The sequence below is a fragment of the Botryllus schlosseri genome, chromosome 7, assembly GCF_051294905.1.
Source record: "Botryllus schlosseri isolate E-star chromosome 7, Bs_hap1, whole genome shotgun sequence".
Classification (NCBI taxonomy): domain Eukaryota; kingdom Metazoa; phylum Chordata; class Ascidiacea; order Stolidobranchia; family Styelidae; genus Botryllus; species Botryllus schlosseri.
Window position 1 is genome coordinate 5,759,186 of NC_137242.1, and position 21,395 is coordinate 5,780,580.

General features: G+C 40.0%; 2 protein-coding genes across 2 annotated transcripts; both read left to right on the forward strand.

Annotated features, from left to right (window-relative positions):
* The first annotated feature begins 397 nt into the window (after window positions 1-397).
* Window positions 398-2,832, forward strand: LOC145443643 (uncharacterized). The gene is made up of 3 exons (XM_080321581.1): window positions 398-724; window positions 1,182-1,415; window positions 1,655-2,832. The coding sequence occupies exons 1-3, from the start codon at window positions 597-599 to the stop codon at window positions 1,842-1,844; spliced, it is 552 nt and encodes a 183-aa protein (XP_080177707.1). The 5' UTR covers window positions 398-596; the 3' UTR covers window positions 1,845-2,832.
* Window positions 2,833-3,816: 984 nt separating this feature from the next.
* Window positions 3,817-16,481, forward strand: LOC145443641 (uncharacterized). The gene is made up of 5 exons (XM_080321577.1): window positions 3,817-6,240; window positions 9,980-10,201; window positions 10,595-10,816; window positions 11,210-11,431; window positions 13,837-16,481. Exons 1-5 carry the CDS (start codon window positions 6,122-6,124, stop codon window positions 13,955-13,957), a joined length of 906 nt encoding a protein of 301 aa, XP_080177703.1. The 5' UTR covers window positions 3,817-6,121; the 3' UTR covers window positions 13,958-16,481.
* Window positions 16,482-21,395: the final 4,914 nt, after the last annotated feature.

Genomic DNA, 21,395 nt, shown 5'->3' on the forward strand with positions numbered 1-21,395 from the left:
TGCTTTCATCTCCTGGATGAAGTTTTGTTGCCGTCTGAGGTAGCCATTCAGTCCCAGCATCGTGTGGACGAAGTGATTGTTGTAGATATGGCGGTATTTGGCCTGCGGCACAGGGCCGAGTGGTGCAGCGCTACTTTTAACGTTTCGACACCCCCTCCATCGCACAAATGCTGTTTTCTTTTTGTGAGTGTGTTATTGGGAGTTTCCTAGCTGTTCCAAAAGTATTTACACTGCTCTAACTCGATTATTTCACTACAAAACGCGAAAAAAACATCTTACAAAAAAAGCTTATTTTTGGATGTTTTCAAATCTTACTTTTGAAAATTCTCCAAAAATAAAACCCAATATCCAAAAATAAACAGGCCTTGTTATGAGATGGAAATAAGCCTCTAGTTTCCCTACGTTTATAACATGTCGTTGAACACTAGCATAAAACAGGTTCCGTTCCACGGGGAGTCCCCCGGTAACTGTTGTTGTTAAGTATGGCTTGCAAGTCTTCAAGTTAGCAGATCGGACATTCTTGAACTGGGCACCATATAAAAAGCAACAAATTTTATAATCCTCTATTTGTTTTCGAAGCATAATAGATCCCGCCAATGGTACATCGATATGATAAAATAAATATGCGTTATTCATTCAAAGTAACTGCAAAAGCTGTTGTTGCGGCGGTGCGATGGCGAGTGGCGAACGAGAAAAAAATGGCAGCTGCCCGGAACCAGTTCAAGTAAGAGATATATTTTGTTCCATTCTGAATAAAATTATAATTATGTTACCGCTAAATAACGACTGACCTCAATAATATCCTATCTGAAATAACTGCCAGTATTCAGCAAAACAGAAGTAAAATCTAAAATTTCAGTCTGATAAGACCTTAAACAAGATTCGATATGGGAATTATTTTCCTATGTGGATCAAGAATAAAGTATTTGATAGAAAGAATGAAAATTTGGATTTATCTGTAATTTTCAGAAGTTGTTCTCAAAACTATAAACATGTTGATAAATAATAACATGTACATGTACATAGTATTATACATCCTCTGTGAATCAATACGAACCCTACAATCAATGTAGTTAAGATGATTTATAGTATTGGTAGTATATGTATGAGAATTGTGGATGGCCTTCTCAGACGTCTACGCTTGACGAGTCATTACCTTATATGGTAATCTGATTTCTCAGCGGGATAAGAAGCGTGAGCTCGGCGGTCCACTGTGTTCTGCGATGGCGCAATCGCGCGAGAAGGTCTTTGCGCGCGAGATGTTTGTCTGAGAACCCTCTAGTACCGGATGGAAATCTTAGTATCTTTGAAGAGAACCACGCCCGAAGACATCCGTTTCGACCTGCTTCATTCGACGTAGACACGCAATCGTCTTCTGTTGACGCCGTGCAACCATTGCATCCTTTGTCTCCGAGGTAATATACGTGGGCTTTAATAAAGATTTATCTTATACATTGTACAAGGTACAAACATTTGAATCTTGGTTATGAGGACGCTAGTGAAGCTATAGTCTCAATTCTAGTGCAGATCTTGGTGTATCATGTCGGCCGTCATCTGAACTCGACTCCAGAAATCCCGGATAAGTCTAAATGTCGAGCAAATTGTTGTCTTCAATCAATACAAATCTTGATTTTGCGAATTCATTTTGTAACAGGAGTTGCCAACCATCTCAACATTACTGCGTCTTTTGTGTCGCTCGTGCGTTCGTGGGGTTGGTTGGATTGCGTGTTGACAGACCGTTGTTTTGTATGGCTCATGAAGTATGCAGTGCTGATTGGGACCATGCAATGACGTATTCGAATCGCACCTTTCACCACGACTCGGATGAAACTCCAGGCGAATAAACAGTAGCGCGCAGCCGCTCAATTTCCGTTGACTATAATGGTACAACAACTCTCCGTGTAACTAATTATTTATTTGTGCTGTAAGCACGGACCGTGTAATGAAGAGGCCTCGCGGCCTTGGAGTCAGTCACAAGTCACAACCTTATATCTCGCCGGATCAGATTTAGTATTATCAATATGTGTTCTTATTGCACTTTGCTTGACATCCTTTTATTATATATCGTCTTACCCTGTATGACTGTGTAGAATGCGTACTACATCGACGATGGCAGTTGCAACTGCATTTATGACCGTATGGAAAGCGAACTACATCGACCGTCGCAGTTTTCTACTACAATTGTGAAGTGTAAAATGAACATATGTAGCGAAACTATCCTATTATACGAGCTGTCAATCCTTCTGCATCATACTTGAATGACATAGTTCACATTCTGTTTTGGGTATTCTTCATATCACACAGTTCGAAATGATGTTACAGTAGGTAATCTGGTGTCGCCTGTACTGTATCTTATGTCTGCCTATAATAGTCCATGTGCTACTACTAACAAATCTACATACTATATAAGGATTCACCCCGTAATAACAGCAATTTAACCCGATATCATATTGTTTTACAGTCATTCTCAACGACTTACCATTGAATGCTTTCTTGCGACTTTAGATTTTCTACTATAATTCCGTATCAATTCCTACAGTTGTTCAGATATCATGACACGCTTTCGGGGTCCAAGTGTAGGTTTTGTTATACACAACAAGGTTATTTATTTATTTCATGTGTTCGCTTGTATTATTTTTACCTATTTCTCTATAGTACTAGATACTATGTGACAATGTTCCCGAAAGTACATTTGAAAAATTAACATATCTCAATATATGTTATAGCTATACATCCCAGTCACAGTGTCATTATGTTCCTGCCTCGTTGAAATTATATCTCTATTTCTGACGTAAATTTTGATTTGTTTCGGTGATAAAGTCGACGCTTTTATTCGTTATGTTTATATAGGTCGACACGGGGCCTACGATATGAATATCGTAGGCCCCGGTCGACATAATTGGCGTGTTGTACACTGCGTGAGAATATGATTCGTAGAAGGTGCCATCATCTCATGATAAAGCTGGTGTGACATTTCAATTTGAAAGGGGTAAAGATTAAGGCAATTTGATCTAGGTTGTCTTCTGGCCGTCACGCTTGGTGAATTGAATTGTCCTTCCGGTTACACGGTTTCAGCACGGGTTTACATTAAAGTAACTAAATGTGTCACAACATACGAACCATATAGTGTGTTACCACACTAGATTTACATTTCATGAGTTTCTGTTGCTATTTCCAAATAATCCCGTGCGTATATATTATACGTTCCGTCTTCGATGATTATAATAAGCAACCTTCATCTCTGACGACAATTGATATATTAAGAAACCGGGCATATCATTAGTGCATCAGGGCTGTTTATAAGTGTAATTTCATCCAAAATAATTAGAATATATTCGCCGGATTATTTCCACACATCTAAAATATAGTATCAGTATGGAAAATTGTTAAGTATGGTATGGAGTACATGGGGAATTCCCATCCCATTCTCTACCTTACCATGCGCTGCTCATAAAAGAATCGATTTCGTATCAGTTTTGTCGATCCCAACTTACCAGTAGACAGTGTCAACGAAAATTACCGTCTCTTCTGGAAGGCGCATCTACAAAAGGACAGTAGAATACCTTTTCGTTGTCAACAGATATGCAATGATGCAATAAGACGTTGGGGCGTTTATCAGAAAGGATGCGAGATTCCTTCGACAGTACAGCTATTATTATTATTATATTCTTTATTCACAGTAAAACTGGTAGATACACACATAATCCGGGGAGCAACCCGCCCCCAAAGGAAAATGGCGAGATTGGAGTAGATTTTTTAAAATTTCAGTAATACAGTCAAATTGCTATTCTTATGCACGCAATCCATGAAGAGGTCAGATAAAAGAATTGCAGTAGATGGAGAATTGGCAAGGGTTACAGAGCAGAGGTAGACATGATTGAAAATGAAGAATCGAAATTTGCTGTGATTCACAAGTGTAATTTAAGTCCAGTGGTGCATTCAAGGCCTTCCGAAGAATATGCACTGTGCCCGATTTTCTGGATCATGTCGAATCGAACGTTATCCGGGATCTGTTGGATATGTCTCATGAGATTTCTGCTTACGACTCCTGTAGCGCCAATGACTATCGGTACAAAGTTTATTTTGCATCGCCACATTATTCTTAATATTATTGTTAGTGGTGAAAAGGGGAGTAACGTTTTTCGCTTGTAAGGCCAGGTGCGTCAAGGACTAGAACGATGACAATGAGACGGTTCTATAGAAACAATGCGAGCTGGTTGGAAACAATCACTGGGTAAACGTTCTGGTTGGTACAATATAGACACTTTGCTTTCGAAACGACCCTATGCTTGAAACCCAACTATTTTCCTAGGGGAATTTAGGGGTAGTTCAAAATCCTTACCGCTCTATATATATGGTCAAAAATGTAACGGGCGTATTGTTAGTTATATCAGTTTCTTCAGCCATGGTTATATATTTGTCGACTGACTTGACTGAAGCTTTCGGTGATCCACAAATATCTCAGTATGGTCCGACGAGTTCAGAGCGCTAATAAAGTTGAAAAGAATCGATCTAATGGATAGTCTGTGAATTTAGTCATACATAAAACGGTGTTGCATGCTCTGCGAATATTTAGAAAGTAAAATTATATCCGGTGTGCATATTTACGGACGAAAATTCCTGGTGGAAGAATAGCGCTTGTATAGTGTGATGATGTCTTCTATGCTGACTGTGGAGCCCTTATATACGATGTTATGTGTGCTAAAATGCTTTGCAGTCAGGTAAGAAGGCTCAATAAAGCTATTGACCTGGCGTTAGTTTAAGTTGTCGTCATAATCAGCTCTATTTCAATTAACTAAAATAGTGTTCTGTATACTAACATTCTACATATGTATTTAATTTATCTCATGTCATATCATATCATTCAGTTAACGATCAACGGCCTCTATGTGTTGCATCAGGAGTTGATATGGATTAATGATGCCGAACTCCACACTTGTTCCAAGCCTCCCCTTAGCTGCCAATGTGTCGCATAGATATCCACGAGTCCCAACTCACAAGCGCTGTCCCACATAATAGAATGGGTGTATATTAGGGTTACCATATTTTGGGAAAGAGGACACTTTTTAAAAATTTCCAGACTTACAATACCGGAGTAAAATCCAGAAAAATTGTTAAATTTATTGGGAGTTGGTTGACTGAAAAAAGGTCGACTGTCTGGCTCAACTCCCGAAATACTCGCCGGAACGTTACTTCAGTACTGATTTACTATATTTTAGTTGAAGTTTAACATCAATTTAAACAACATTTTCAAAAAAGAGGATTCAATTCAATTCAAAGAGGACATTTGGGCGTCCTCCGAGGACACTTTCAAAAATGTCAAAAAAGAAGACAAATCCTCTTAAAAGAGAACGTATGGTAACCCTAGTATATATTGCATATTGGCTACTGCTTACTGTATATCTTTTGCCTAAATTGGTACGATTCGAGCCTATCTCTCAATCACAAATATTTAGGATACTCATCGAATACGCCGCTACAGAAATTGTAAGATGTTTCAATCAATTTTTATTGCGATGATGAAGTGATAAATCCAAAATATACATGCTGTTGTAAGTATTTCACTTGATATTCCTGTTTATCAGAATATATATACATAACCGGGGGGGCAGTATCGCTCATCTTCCTTGACATATCAATGCAGTCGATCAATAACGGTTATGCGCATTATAGAATGCAAAGTTTTTACCACCAAAGAATGATTTGGCAAAGAATAATTATTGCTAGCCACAATCATTCAAGTAGTCGAATACGAATCTTTGTATTGATCGTAATGATTCGACTTGAGCGGGGAGAGACCATTTCTTCGAGTAATGAAATTATAAGGCCCTTGCCAGTAAGAGTTGTGTTGTCAACGCGAATTTCAGTTTCGAGATGTTCTTCGCTCCTTGCGAACCGTCATATCTAGATAGGTGGTAACACCGCATCGATAGGATGCAGCACAAAGCAACGCGGGTTAGTGGAAATCTATTTGATGAGTATAATATTCACCAAGCAAATCCACCATTTATTCACATATACAATCACACTCATACACGTTATCAACTTGTTCATGAACGCTATATATTGTTTTAAGTGATAGGACCGATAACTCGCTAAGAAATGTATCACTGAATCATATATGCCTGCATCGCATACGTTCAGAGCAGCAGCAAGAGCTGTTTTGGCAACAGTAAGATGGAGGGTGACGAACCAGAGAAACACGGAATTATTAGCAGCGGCTCGGAACCGATCGTTCATGTAAGAAAATGTATGATTTGGTCGTGGTACTTTTGAAGGTATGAGTTTGATTGAGTGATTTCTATATTTCTGCGATTACTTCTTCATACAGCAGATATCAGATCAATTATAGCTTATCAGATCACGGAGCACATGGTATTATAAATACTGAAGCACGGCAGACGAGGAAACAGTTATTGGCACTAATTTATTATAGTCACATACAAATAAAAGTCAATATCCGCTATAGTTAGGCTTTAATTTGAAATTATGAAACCACTGTTCCTATATATTTTTGTCAAGTTTTGAGAACTATTGTTGTATTGATAACTTGCTTCAGTCTTTTTTATAATGTTCTGATGTATTGTCAGTGCATCGTTGCGCAAAACTGCTGTATTGACATGTAATACCTGTCGAAACCACACTTAAACCTTAAACCGTTGACCTTACTTAAAGGATTTGTAGGGTAAACGATCTCTTCAGAAAGTGCATTGTACAGTACAATGATGAAGGCGTGAATTCATGAATGTGTCGAGTGAACTCAAGCTTCCTGAAAATTGTATCGTAAACGGCAATTTAAAACAAGCATGTTTAAAATAAGGTCATGACGTCATGCATATCCAATTGTGACGTCATAGCGGATTGACATTGACAATTGAAATTAGCTTCTTTGACGAAATTTCCAAATACTATAGCCAGGGTTGCCATCGACATAGACCCAAAAATAAGGACAGTTGAAAAATTAGATTAGCATTAAAAATCGTTTTTGTACATTGTATTTATACGAGCCGTGGCATATCATTTTTCATACTGTCCGCTAGAAACAATCTGCTCCAGCAACTCCTTGTTAGTATAGTAAGTGCCTCATGGATCTCACGACAGCTCAGGTCTAGGCTTATCTTTACTCAGGGCAGAAACAGCACCATCGTCACCCGCCCCCCCCCCCGCAAAAAAACCGAAAAAACGTTGATCTTGGGGGCCCCATAGGTTGATAAACCGAACTTATTCACCTCGTTGTGATTAGAGGCGTCAAACAAGATAAAAAAAAAGGCTGTACACCAAGTTCAGACAAAATCATTTCGAGCAAGAACGCCAGTAATAATGCTTGTAGTCTTGGCCTTGGCCCAAGTAAACTTCTTTGCAATGATGGAATCGGGGAATATTCGTTTGAACAATTGCGATGTGCAAATCGTTGGTGAGGAATGATTGCTGGTGTTTGACTGTATGGAATGCCCAGGTACCATCAGCAGCAGCTGCCTGGGGTCATCGGTGCTGATCGACTTGTGAAAAAATTATTCATCGACTGGTTCGAATTAATCATTATGACACACTTCTTTTGTGTTGGGGTATCAATATAAGTTGAAATGGTGGTCTCTCCTATGGCCTCCAGGTTAATGTCACAATTGCAGATATTGCAACGCAGATAGGCTACCAGAGGAACGCGATCGAAGTTCTGTTGTTGTCGAAAATAAGACAAAATAAGGACGCAAGTCGAAAATAAGGACATTTCTTAGAAATAAGGACAGGCGAGGTTTCTAACACGTGGCCCTTCAAAATAAGGACAAATCTTAGAAATAAGGACAGTACGGCAACCCTGACTATAACTGTTGAACCGACTATTTTGAGGGTTACAACTATCCCGTATAGTATGTACGTCGGCTTTATCAGGTAGTAATCGTCCGTAGGCTCATACAACATGTTTTTGGAAAGTAGGCTATATACACAATTATGGCATAATTATACAACTTAAATAAAGTGTTTTAAACAACCGTTTATTTTAGAAGCAACCCTAGTTGTGTGTGTTGACGTCCAAGAATCCCAGTATTCCATGGAACACCGGTTAATAACGACCGTGCTATAGACATTGTCTATCCATATTTAAGTCCAGTCTTATGTACACATTAAGTGGCCAGACTTGCTAATAGGGTGAGTGAAGTCATGTATCTTCACGGCCTCACATCAATGTGCATGTGCATGTGCAATTGTGCATGGTTAACCAATGACACAAATTACCACTATACTTGCGTACGACTGAAATTGAACGATATGTCAGTGGCGAGATAGCGTCGTCGTATGTATGTAGATGAGGGGTTTTATGGTTCTCGACTACTAAGGTCTTGTGCACCAGGCCTGGGGGAGCGAATAGTTGAGTCAGATACGTCTACACAATACAACAAATTCTGCGACCGGAATAACCATACGCGGATCAGTCAACAGACAGTCCAAGTTAATTCTCACACTGCTATGTTCAGCTACATTTTTTAAATATTGTCTCTGGTGATAGTATCGAGGACATGTCAGTAGGAAATGTTCTACAGTTTCTGGTACGCTGCACGTTTCGCAGAGACCGCTGTCATGACAACTCATGCGATGGAGGTGATAGTTCAATTTACAGTGTCCATGTCCAGTTTGTAGTCGCAATATAATTGATGATTCCCTTCGCGACAAATTTCGTGGACGAGGAATGCATGATAATGGTACGAGTAAACGTAGGTACGTAGAGTCTTGGTCGATGCCGTTCAATTCCGACATCCACTTATCAATACATATTCCATTGGTGTGGGACTTCATTTCGGCAAGTGACAGAAACATTACATTTTCGTCGTTGGATCCAGGTGTGCTAGCGGCGAGTTTTGCGAGTTCATCCGCCCTTTCATTGCCACGTATTCCTGTGTGAGCGGGAATCCAAATGAACGTCACTTGTACTCCCTTTGTTGCCAGGTCTCTACAAAGTAAGATAATACTTTCAATTAAACTATTCGAATTACCATTATTTTGGATGGACATCAATGCGCTTTGACTGTCGGAGAATATCGCGTAGTGGTATGATCCACGGCTACAACAGCAATCGGTTGCGGGTTCAATTCCGAGCGAGGTCGACTCCAGAATTCCTACCTAAGTGTTGGTAGTTTATCTAGGCTCCTACTCGCCACATGATCCGCGTAAGCAGTCTCTTATAAAAAGCCTAGAAGTGAGCCGTGCTACAATTCAGTAAATACGGATTCAAAGATAAAAAAAATATTGGCCTGGTGTAAAACGACCAATGAATGTATAGTGGAAACAGCATGAACTTCCAATACAAACAAACATCCCTTGACTGAACGCATATGCTTATAGTACTAGTACTATTGATGTTCAAAATTTTAGATTTCAAAACAATAATAAATAATTAAATAATTTGCCACCGTAAATATTATTTTTTCCAAATCCTAAATTTTGTATTCCAATAACTTTGCTCGGTTGGAATTGAGCCAAATTTGTTTTGCATCGCTTTATCGGACAACCTAACAATTCCATGGGATATATAGTAAAATTCGAAAATATTTTATATTTCTTTTCCTTAAATAAATCCCAAACCTTTTTCTCTTCTATAATAATGCCTCTATAGATTAGAATTGCACAATATTCGGTGTGCATCGTTCCTTTAGGTCACCTAACAATTTTATCAAGTAGCCAGTACAATTTGCAAAAATACGTCATTTTTGGACAGCGCTAATGAACATGCTGTAACTTTGCGACGTATCGACATTTCCATTCGCATTTAGGGTGTTGTAATATGATAAACCATAACGCCACAGCAGTGATTACAAAACATGATTTTATCAGCAAGTTTGTAACCTGTATATACTTATCTATCATCACATCAGCTAACATTATTCACTCTTGCCTAGCCTACACGAACACTGCTGTTGGTGGTTTGGATTACCCTGAACGGTAACGATGCGCATACAAAACCCATTGAATGAATAATCATTTTCAGTGGGATAAGAAGTGTCAGTACGGCGATTCATGGTCTGCTGCGCTGGCGCAATCACGCTCAAAGGAATTTGAGAGAGAGGGCCTTGCTCCCAGCCTCATCATCGCCCTATCGCGTCCAACACATTCGTGACCAAGGAAATCCGATATGTCCTCCTACATCTGATCTGATCATACAATCGTCTCCCGTTGATCAGGCCCCCCTCTTTCATCCGGCCACTCAAAGGTAAAATCAGTAGGCTATCTACTTCCCGATCCAACTATTTACAAATTTCACCACCTACATATACATCGATGATATGTGCATTGCACACGTACATCCCATATTTGCGTAACTATAGTGTAAATGGGTGGAAATGAGTGTATTTACCACAATTCCGTCATAGCGTGAGGAAAGCAAATCATATCCTCGAGAAATTCTGCTACAGAATTTTGCTTTCACGTTCCTTCCAGTGGATGAAAACGAGTAAAATACGCCAATTTTTATGGAGCTATATCCCGGATGTGTAGGTCCTGCCAAAGAATATAAAAGTCCCTCTACATTCTTTGGATCCTGGCATCCTGCTATTGTAGCGTACGATGCGCATACAAAACCCATTGAATGAATATTCATTTTCAGTGGGATAAGAAGTGTCAGTACGACGATTCATGGTCTGCTGCGCTGGCGCAATCACGCTCAAAGGAATTTGAGAGAGAGGGCCTTGCTCCCAGCCTCATCATCGCCCTATCGCGTCCAACACATTCGTGACCAAGGAAATCCGCTATGTCCTCCTACATCTGATCTGCTCATGCAATCGTCTTCCGTTCATCAGGCCCCCTTCTTTCAACCGGCCACTCAAAGGTAAAATCAGTAGGCTATCTACTTCCCGATCCAACTATTTACAAATTTCACCACCTACATATACATCGATGATATGTGCATTGCACACGTACATCCCATATTTGCGTAACTATAGTGTAAATGGGTGGAAATGAGTGTATTTACCACAATTCCGTCATAGCGTGAGGAAAGCAAATCATATCCTCGAGAAATTCTGCTACAGAATTTTGCTTTCACGTTCCTTCCAGTGGATGAAAACGAGTAAAATACGCCAATTTTTATGGAGCTATATCCCGGATGTGTAGGTCCTGCCAAAGAATATAAAAGTCCCTCTACATTCTTTGGATCCTGGCATCCTGCTATTGTAGCGTACGATGCGCATACAAAACCCATTGAATGAATATTCATTTTCAGTGGGATAAGAAGTGTCAGTACGACGATTCATGGTCTGCTGCGCTGGCGCAATCACGCTCAAAGGAATTTGAGAGAGAGGGCCTTGCTCCCAGCCTCATCATCGCCCTATCGCGTCCAACACATTCGTGACCAAGGAAATCCGCTATGTCCTCCTACATCTGATCTGCTCATGCAATCGTCTTCCGTTCATCAGGCCCCCTTCTTTCAACCGGCCACTCAAAGGTAAAATAAGTAGGCTATCTACTTTCCGATCCAACTATCGGCAAATTTCACCACCTACATAAACATCGATGATATGTGCATCAGAGTTGGATCAATTGTAATTTGTAATTGTAATTCAATGTAATTAATTACATTTTTCAATGTAATTGTAATGTAATTGTAATTGGAGCATTTTTATTTTATGTAATTGTAATTGTAATTGTAATTTGACAAAAATCTTGCTCAATTACAAGTTCAATTACATTGAATTGCTATTGAGACCTGACAAGCACAACATAAAATAATGGACTTATAATGCATTCTCTTTAAATGTCCACAAGGAATTTGGTGGATACATTCGCGGAAGCCCTTGACTGCGCCCTTTCGGGCGAAGTTTTTTTTTATATTTTTACCGCTCGGCTGCCATTGTATACAATTTTTAGATTACTAACCAACGGATGGATTCGCAACACGTGACTCACGATTGAATACGCCAAGAAGCAAACTGCCGAGCCGGCTAAAACAGCAGAATTGATAGTCCCATAGCTGGCGATCCAAGCGTCGAGATTTGATACGTATGGTCCTAATCGAAAGCTAGTGTCGCTCTGATTCCGCAATAAAAGTATATTTCCAGGCAATGGTACCATCCCAAAATAGTCGTGAAAGACTGGGAATCGGCATTGTTCTGAACAATCGCTGGGTGTAATTGGTCATTGTTGTGGTCATGCTGCTGCGGCGCTCTCACTTTTCAGAACAGTCGGCCTTAAACGGCTATTTTGGAGCAGCTATATTGCCCTGACGAGATTTTAATTTGTATTTTCGAAATAAGTGCATCAATAGCTTACGATAAAGACCAGATGCATCAAATTAGGACGCTTGGTTCGCAAGCTCTAGAACTACAAAGTTTGCTGCTATTGGCCGGCTCTGCAGTACGTTTGTCGGTGCATTCATCCGTGACTCACATCTTGCGCATCTATCCGTGGGTTGGCAGTCTACAATACGATTTCAGATCACGATGCTGCATCGTTACTTTGTCTGGCTTACTAACCAGACCACTGCATATTATATAACGTCTTATCTGACAAAGCACGGTTTTGTTTTTACTCCTCATCCTAATTCCTACGTCCCTCGATAAAAATAATATTATTTCTTTAATTACATACTATATACGCAAATCCAACACATGCATATATTATAATACTTTTTCAACGACATACTGCACCCTATCCTTAATCCTAACCCATAGGAAATTAGGTAAAACATTTTACATTTCCAATAACATGAACCATAATTACCGAGCATACAAAACACGCTTATATTACGTCACCATGACATCTTACATAGCATACTATGTACAAACATAAACGCATTTATTACTACACAATCTGAACTAGACTTGAATTGATGTTAAATACGACGCTACAGGTGTCAAGGAGCACGGTTGAATTTATGATTATTGAATTATATGTTCAACAGCAGCAATTGTAATTGTAATTGTAATGTAATTGAAGCATGCAAGGAGTAATTGTAATTGTAATTGTAATTTGATATTTTTAGCATGGAGTAATTGTAATTGTAATGTAATTGAAACATTCATGAAAGTAATTGTAATTGTAATTGTAATTGAACTGAAATAATGTAATTGATCCAACTCTGATGTGCATTGCACACGTACATTCCAAATTTGCGTAACTATAGTGTAAATTGGTGGAAATGAGTGTATTTACCGCAATTCCGTCATAGCGTGAGGAACGCAAATCATATCCTCGAGAAATTCTGCTGCAAAATTTTGCTTTCACGTTCCTTCCAGTGGATGAAAACGAGTAAAATACGCCAATTTTTATGGAGCTATATCCCGGATGTGTAGGTCCTGCAAAGAATATAGAAGGCCCTCTACATTCTTTGGATCCTGGCATCCTGTTATTGTAGCGTACCATAATTTCGTTCCCTCTTGCAGTGGTATACGAAAACAGAATCCCCTCGTCCCTGGAAAAGTGTCATTTGTATGTTTTACAGCTTACGTTGTGGCGAACATCGTCTAAATACCATATTCTCGTCTACAGTGTAGGTATAGATAGCAAAATTAGCATGTGAAGGTATGAGCAAAATCGACAGTAATGACGTAGTATCGTATGACTGGAGAAGACAAACGCTATTGTATTTATTGATTAAGGTCCAATTATACGTTGTCCTTTGAGTCTTGTCTGTATGGACGATAGCACAGTTATGAAGTCTTAATTGCAGAATTTAGGTCTTGCTAAATCGTGTGCATCAGTATGAAAACGTCTGAGATCTACAAAATAACAGTTCGATATCACAAATTTTTCGTGCCACCTACTGTCGCACATCTCATTTCGCATATGTTCAGTGCGGTTGTTAATAAAAAAAACGAAGTATTGATATTTAATACGTCTACTTTCCGACAGGTCTCAACATCTATGCATTTGCTGTAACAATCCTGCTACAGTTGTGTTTGTGGAAACGGGGCTGACGTTCTGTAGCGCTCACGAACCAATCGGCGCAAGACACAATCAACCATTGGAATAATCGGATAAAGTCATTCAGTGGCCAGAACAAACTCCATAAGAACATGATGATTTAATTAAATTATTCCGATTCTCCGGGGCGTGTAGTTTCCAGGCCTATACCTTACCACCGAGTCCAAATCGGTGTGTACCATCTTTCTTTGTGCTGTATTGAACTGATAAAAATGGTTAATATACCGAAAAAAGCACAAGAAAAGCACATATGCAACATAGTCATCATCCCATGTTCGCTGTTACGAAATGACTACTTCTCGCCTGTACGTGTAAGCAGGGCTTCACAATCTCAATAACTGAATGCACATTTTGTTAAACCAATGAAGCATAGACAATAAGAGTATTCTTTGGTCAAAAATAATTATGACAGAGTGGTTAAAATGCGTGTTGACCAAGTTTGAACTTCTCACTCCATTATGAAACCCTCCCACGTAATCACTCTTCTCTTTCTGGGAGTTCGATACCCTAGCTTCAGAAGCCAATCGATATGCTCAAATAGATTTCATTATATATTATATCACTCTTACCGCCTATCGCTGTATCGCGACTGTATAAGCCAGTGGTTCCCAAACTTTTTCGGCTTGTGGCACACTAGAAAAGTTATAAAACTTTCGCAGCACACTTGGGCCGAGAAAAGATACTTTAAAAAATTCCGATGATTTTTTACATGATAGAACATGTACAATGGAAAAGAGATCGAATTTTCACAAACCTATCCGCATTTTGTAATGCACATCCCTATATATTAAAAGGATTTTTGGAAAAAGCCAACAAAACCAGTTGCGTTGTAATCGCCACACAAACACAATCAACAACAGCAATCTACATTTTGTCAATAATTCTAAGCAGTCTCTCGTTTACAGCTTTTAATTTACCTGAAAAAAGAAAAGCCATGTTGACCTAGTCATGAAGATACAAAACTTAACACAATATTGATGGTTTTTGCACCGATTACGGAATAGCATTTGCCAGCAGACAAGTAAAAATCACCTAATTTCTTTTGAATAAATTGCTTCAAATTTTATTAAATCAATTAGCTGCTCTTGTTCGGAGAGATTTGCTTGATTTATTGGGATGCCATAACTGATTTCATTGTCACTTGTGCTTAACTGCTTATTTATCAGGTGTTAAGGAAATTAAATCGTCTGTAAGTCACGTATACCAGTCTTCAGGTCGTTTCAAAAATGATTGTACAGTTCTTTTCCAAAACTGCAAAAATATTCCCGGCACACCTGGGAATCTGTGACGGCACACTATGAGCCGCTGCACACAGTTTGGGAATCACCGGTATAAGCGATACTAGGGCAAGCTGTTAATAATTCATTGTCGATTCTGCTCAGTAGACTATAAGATGTTATTTTTGTTCAAGTTGAAAATGTTATAGAATGAGATTATCAAGTTTCGAATTAAAATATCGTATTCATCATCATGACACATTTCGTCTGCCTAGCCCTTGTGCCAATGTTACCTCCAATCGGATTTGAATTTTATACCAAGCAATTTTAACAGATATTATAATGCTTCTCAGTCATATGTATAACTATTTACCCACCAATGAGTACAACAATGGTGGGCGTATCCATCCCCAAACTATTCCTGCCTTTGTTTCATGTTATGACTAGCTTTCATAAACGATGTGACGCTCGGTTCCCTTGCCTTCACTTTACCTATTTATTTACATGAACGTGTTATCCCGCTGTGTGTTTAAAAGGTAACAAAAATATTGATTTCATGAAACTAATCGATATGTCGAAGTGTTTTGTGTTCCTTCTACTGTGAAGTCTGTGTATTTTATGTCTATTTCGTCCTTGATGCTGCCTCGTTATTATGTATTTTGCTTGGATGAAAATAAAATCTCTCTCTTACTCTGTTATTGGCTTATGCTAGTTGCTTGTGGCATCTTCTTTGCGACGACTCCACGGTTACGTTTTTTTTTCTGTTTGGGAGAAGTGCGAACGCGGGCGATACCTATTATTCAGACTACTTGCGAATCACTGATGCACCAGTGTATAACATACGGCCACTGTAAGATACAGCATGGACTGGCGACATACGGCCCGCGGGCCGTATTCGACCAGCGAAAGGATTTTGAGCGGCCTGCAGAAAGTTTCTACCCTGAAAGAGAAATTATGATCTGAAAGTATTGACAAATTTTATGCGTCACAGAATGAATCAAATTTGCCAACTTGAGAAAGATGGTCTGGAAACTACTTGCTCTGTTCGGGTCTACATACATTTTCGACCATGAACGTTAACGAGACAAGGCTGCTTTCCAATATAACTGATATTCGCGTGCAGTCGTTATGCTACAATAAATAAATTAAATAATTAACTAAATACGCGATTAATGTATATAATCTGTAATCCGGCCGGCCAAGTACTTAATTTTCTCATATCCGACCCGCCGACCGGAGAAATTGCCCGCCCCTGCGATACAGGGTACTGATTAACATGAATACAGGTGACATGCTATGGTCAATGGAGCACGTGAGTTCAGATGTGATGATCACAATGAAATGATATCAACCAGCGCCAACTGTTATAGCATAGTTTCCTATATGGTGTCGACACAAGCAAATCTCACGGTTCAATGAAATTGTATCACGTCACAATTTCCATTTGGCTACAGGCAATTTGACGGTCATCTTTGACCGGCTTGCCGGTCAAAAAATTTGATGAATCGGGTATCAATCGAAAGCTGACTCTGCACTGATTACGAAAATATAAATTTTATTCCACTCATGGCCCTGGAACCCCCACAATCAGCCCCAAATTATTCATTGTTGAGTAGATTGGCAGTGTGACGTAACAATGCTGTCTGGCGAAACGAGAGAGAAACTCAAGAGCAAGGATGCGGCCGAGCGGCGAGAGTGGGATCAGCTGACGTCGCGGCAATAGCTATGTGCATTGTGCAATCGCGTCGCAGAGAAACGCTGCGCTGTTGATACTTTTTCTATTTGCTTCGGTTCAAGCGAGCACGCCTTATCAGCCTTTCCTTGACTTTTAAGGGTAGAACTGGGTCCACAGAATGTATTAGGGCCCAACCAATTTTCGCGCATTATCCTTCAACTGATAGAGATATTTAGGTTACGTCTAAATTGTCTACATTCGATATGACACATTATTATGATATCGATTGCCTTAGCCCGCTAGTTGCGTAGGGCTCCAGAGACGCGTGGCGCTGTTGATACTTTCTATAGGCGCTTGGCTAAAAGCGAGCACACATTACCAGCCTTTCCTTGATTTGTAAGGGTAGAACTGGGTCCACAGAATGTATTTAGTCCCTACCAATTTTCGCGCAATATCCTTCAGCTGATAGAGATATGTAGGCTACGTCTGAGTAGTCTACATTGGATATGTCAGATTATTATGATATCGATTACCTTAGCCCGCTTGTTGCGTAGGGTTCCAAAGATGCGTGGCGCTGTTGATACTTTCTATAGGCGCTTCGCTGAAAGCGAGCACACATTACCAGCCTTTCCTTGATTTCTAAAGGTAGAACTGGGTCCACAGAATGTATTTGGGACCTACGAATTTTCCTGCAATATCCTTCAACTTATAGAGATCCTTCCGTCTAAGTATAGCTAGGTTAGTTATCTATTAGGGATGGTGTGAAAGTGAGGTTCACGTTCGCGTTCTGTGTGTGAACCTCGGAAATTTAGAGGTTCGCGTTCACAACAGAACCTTGGTAGGTTCTGCACTGTGAACCTTTTTCATATATTACAATTTTGCATGACGCTGGCAGCATAAACAATCAACGCAAAACGAGCAGGCACCTTGACAATCTCAAATATTTTACTTGCTTTGTTACAAAAATTTGCTCGAAATATCCAGCTTTCCGTTTGTGAATATTTAGTGACTCTCTGCTGTGAGCTTGACCCGCAATCACGCAACATCACCAGCGACATACATTACATGTAGGGAGCGAATGATGCTTATTCAACCGCAATCAATGAGATTGATATCGTTTTTTGTTGTAACAAATCTAGCAGGCGTACGGGGTCAATCTTAACTTCATATTTTTACTGAATAATTAAAACCATATCCGTTCGATTGAGGTGTTGGCTACAGCTGTATAACTTGTGCGGTAGCCTAATATCGGCACCAAGTATAGAAACCTGTTTTACACTCTGCTCAATATCAATGTAGCAATACTCAGACGCCGAACACATTGTCCTGTCTGGCCAAGACCGTTAAGGCGTAAGCTTATAGTCCCTGGCAACTCCTCGTCGAAATTGTTGGCAAAGCGACGGATGATATTGATATTATGGGAGTTTTTTTATCATTTGATTGCCTTTCAGGGCTGGCCAACCCGTGGCCCGCGGGCCACATGTGGCCCGCGAGAAGGTATTGAGTGGCCCGCGAGGTAATTTCCGAACTTTCTAATGTTATCAAAAATGGATTGCACATATTGTGAACTTGTGAGGCCAACCAAAAATTTGATTAGTCTGGCCGCAACACTTGAGATGTGATGACTAAAATATCAGTTCCGACGCATTGGCAGATCCCGGAGCCAGTCACATATTGGTAGATCTTCGTACACTAAAATAAAGCAGAATGATTTGCGATAGATTTATCAAAAGTAAAAATTTTCTACACGCTGCGCGCAACATGTTGTCACTCGATTTTTTGCTTTTAATATTGTTGGCCCTTTGAGAAAATGAAATAACGTCTAATGTATCAGATTGAATCTAACTATATTCGCGATTACGAAACAGAGTGTCGTTCAACATATGCGACTTTGCGTTTGCACTCGCAGAAAGACCGTCGACTATGAAACCTAGGCACAAAATGATTGACGAATGTTGGTCGAAACTGTCGATATCGATATGTCCAGACGCCGATCGCCCAGTCCCTGCAAACTGAGCCCAGCGATATACAGCAAGCCCGCAATATAGTCAGGTGACAATTTTATTGACCTCTGAACTTCAAAAAAATTTCGCGCTTCGCGCGGCTAGTGGCCCGCGCAACAGTTCGCCAATCGAATGTGGCCCTATGGCTGAAAAGGTTGGCCAGCCCTGCGGCTTAGTTGATACATTTAGCGACGTTTAAAACGCCAATATTTACTTCAACATTGTGGCATTATGTGGCCCGAGTCGTCGCTAGGTATCGTGTACATTAATAAAGGCTATCACTTCATTGAAAGATAGGGTTGGAATTAGCAATATGACGTCATGTGACGTCACGAGGTTCACGTTCGCGTTCACACAGAACCTTTCAAAAAGGTTCGCGTTCACACGAACCTGAACCTTTCAGAGGTTCACACCATCCCTATTATCTATAATTGCACAATGCACATAGCTATTGCCACGACGTCAGCTGATCCCACTCTCGCCGCTCGGCCGCATCCTTCCTCATGAGTTTCTATCTCGTTTCGCCAGACAGCATTGTTGCGTCACACTGCCAATCTTCTCAACAATGAATAATTTGGGGCTGATTGTGGGGGTTCCAGGGCCATGAGTGGAATAAAATTTATATTTTCGTAATCAGTGCAAAGTTAGCTTTCGATTGATACCCGATTCATCAAATTTATTGCTCGGCAAGCCGGTCAAAAATAACCGTCAAATTGCCTGTAGCCAAATGGAAATTGTGACGTGATACAATTTCATTGAACCGTGAGATTTGCTTGTGTCGACACCATATAGGACACTATGGTTATAGTCTTTCGCGAATGAAGGCGAGGCTACGCTACACCATCTCATTAGCGTTGGGACCCCGGGAAATCCCGATCCCGGGATCCCGGGATTTGAAGCAATCCCGATCCCGGGATCAATCCCGATGAAATCCCGGGATTTGTAAACAGCATCTACCAAAGCTTACGTAACGCCATATCTCTTATTTTGGTAATAAAGCAGTGTCACAAACTCGGCTGATTGTCTAAAACGGGGGTCTCAAACATGCGACCTGCGAGAACATTTTCTGCAGCCTGCGTCACAGCGTCAGCATTTTAAAATTTCAAGTATTCGCCAATATTTAACTGAAAATTTCTTATTTCGAATTTGACAACTTAAAATTCACTTTAAGCCACTCCAAAAACCCGAATCGCTATCACGTGTCATATGTCCGATAGCAGCGAACTTTTGGCACAACAGTTTATACGTTGATATGATGCAATTGTCGTCTCGTATGGTGTCTAACAGTGTTGGGATCAAGTCACGAGTCATTTCGAGTCATTGTGCATTTCGAGTCGAGTCAAGTCAAGTCAATCTATTTTCAAAGGTGACTCGAGTCAAGTCAACTCACTCGATTTTTGGAGGTGACTCGAGTCAAGTCGAGTCAAGTTAAGCCAAGGCAAGTCACGAGTCAAGTCACAATTCAAGTTAAGTTGCCTTTTCGAAGTATGAAGCATGATAACGTCATTGCATTTTGCTAGCTGTCTGAAATACAGATGGAGTGGTCATTGATATTGAACCGATGAACGAATATAGAGTTATATATACACGCAAGAAGGCGCTGTATCGCTAACTACAAACCTCAGTTTATAGTTACCAGCCAAGATAGTGAATAGATACCAATTGATAAGATGCAATACATTACGCATTTACAAATCGATATGATACAATTCGAGCCTGCGCCAATGGTTTAGGACTATATAACCTATACTCGAATTCAGTTTCAATAAAACAATAGGTTTGGTTAAGGTAAAAACAGGGAACAGAGTTTACTTTACTATATTAGTTCATGACAACGTAAGCTGATGTAAGCTTCGATCACTTCGTTTGCGGTCAATTTATTTGTAAGAGAACAATGGAGGCTCAGTATAACGCACGATCATTAAATGATTGGTCGCTCTCACGGGTTACACCATCGTTTGGCGAACAATCCGAATATATGTAAGATACAGCTATTACTTGATGACTTGAAATTGACTCGTGCATTTTGCTCCGAGACACGATTCAATCCACATTTGGGATAGGCCGAGTAAGGTCAAGTCAAATCCTTTTAGCAAATTGACTCGAGTCAAGTCAAGTCATACAAAAAAGGTGATTCGAATCGGACTCGAGTCAAGTCATGACTCGAGTCATCCCAACACTGGTGTCTAACTGTCTATAACTCATTATTTCGACAACTTATGCTAAGCACAAAAATATTTTTTATTAAAATATTTAAAAATATGACTTTTTCGTGCCAAACGGGCATATTACAATAGTGAATCACATTTTCACAATGTGTATGGACTGCCAGTCTGTGCAAGGTAAGTTAAATAAGGCCTATACTTGGAAATACATATTGTACCTCTATTTTATGCTGCGGCCCGCCGCGTCATCAGAAACTACGGAATTGGCCTGCGAGCAAGTTTGGGTTTGAGACCCGTGGCCGACTCGAGACGATGATACTCTTGCTGCTCTTATGTTTTGGGTCAATAATACAAGGAATAAATGTTGTTTGTGTAGCTTGTATGTGTATTTTAATACTTTTCCAATCCCGGGAAATCCCGGGATTGA

Excerpts from the sequence above, each read along its gene's own strand:
- LOC145443641 (XM_080321577.1), top strand. The coding sequence starts at position 6,122 with ATGCCTGCATCGCATACGTTCAGAGCAGCAGCAAGAGCTGTTTTGGCA. Across the intron at positions 6,241-9,979 it reads GCTCGGAACCGATCGTTCAT|TGGGATAAGAAGTGTCAGTA; the intron begins GTAAGAAAATGT and ends AATCATTTTCAG. Across the intron at positions 11,432-13,836 it reads TTTCAACCGGCCACTCAAAG|GTCTCAACATCTATGCATTT; the intron begins GTAAAATAAGTA and ends ACTTTCCGACAG.
- LOC145443643 (XM_080321581.1), top strand. The coding sequence starts at position 597 with ATGGTACATCGATATGATAAAATAAATATGCGTTATTCATTCAAAGTA. Across the intron at positions 725-1,181 it reads GCTGCCCGGAACCAGTTCAA|CGGGATAAGAAGCGTGAGCT; the intron begins GTAAGAGATATA and ends CTGATTTCTCAG. Across the intron at positions 1,416-1,654 it reads TTGCATCCTTTGTCTCCGAG|GAGTTGCCAACCATCTCAAC; the intron begins GTAATATACGTG and ends ATTTTGTAACAG.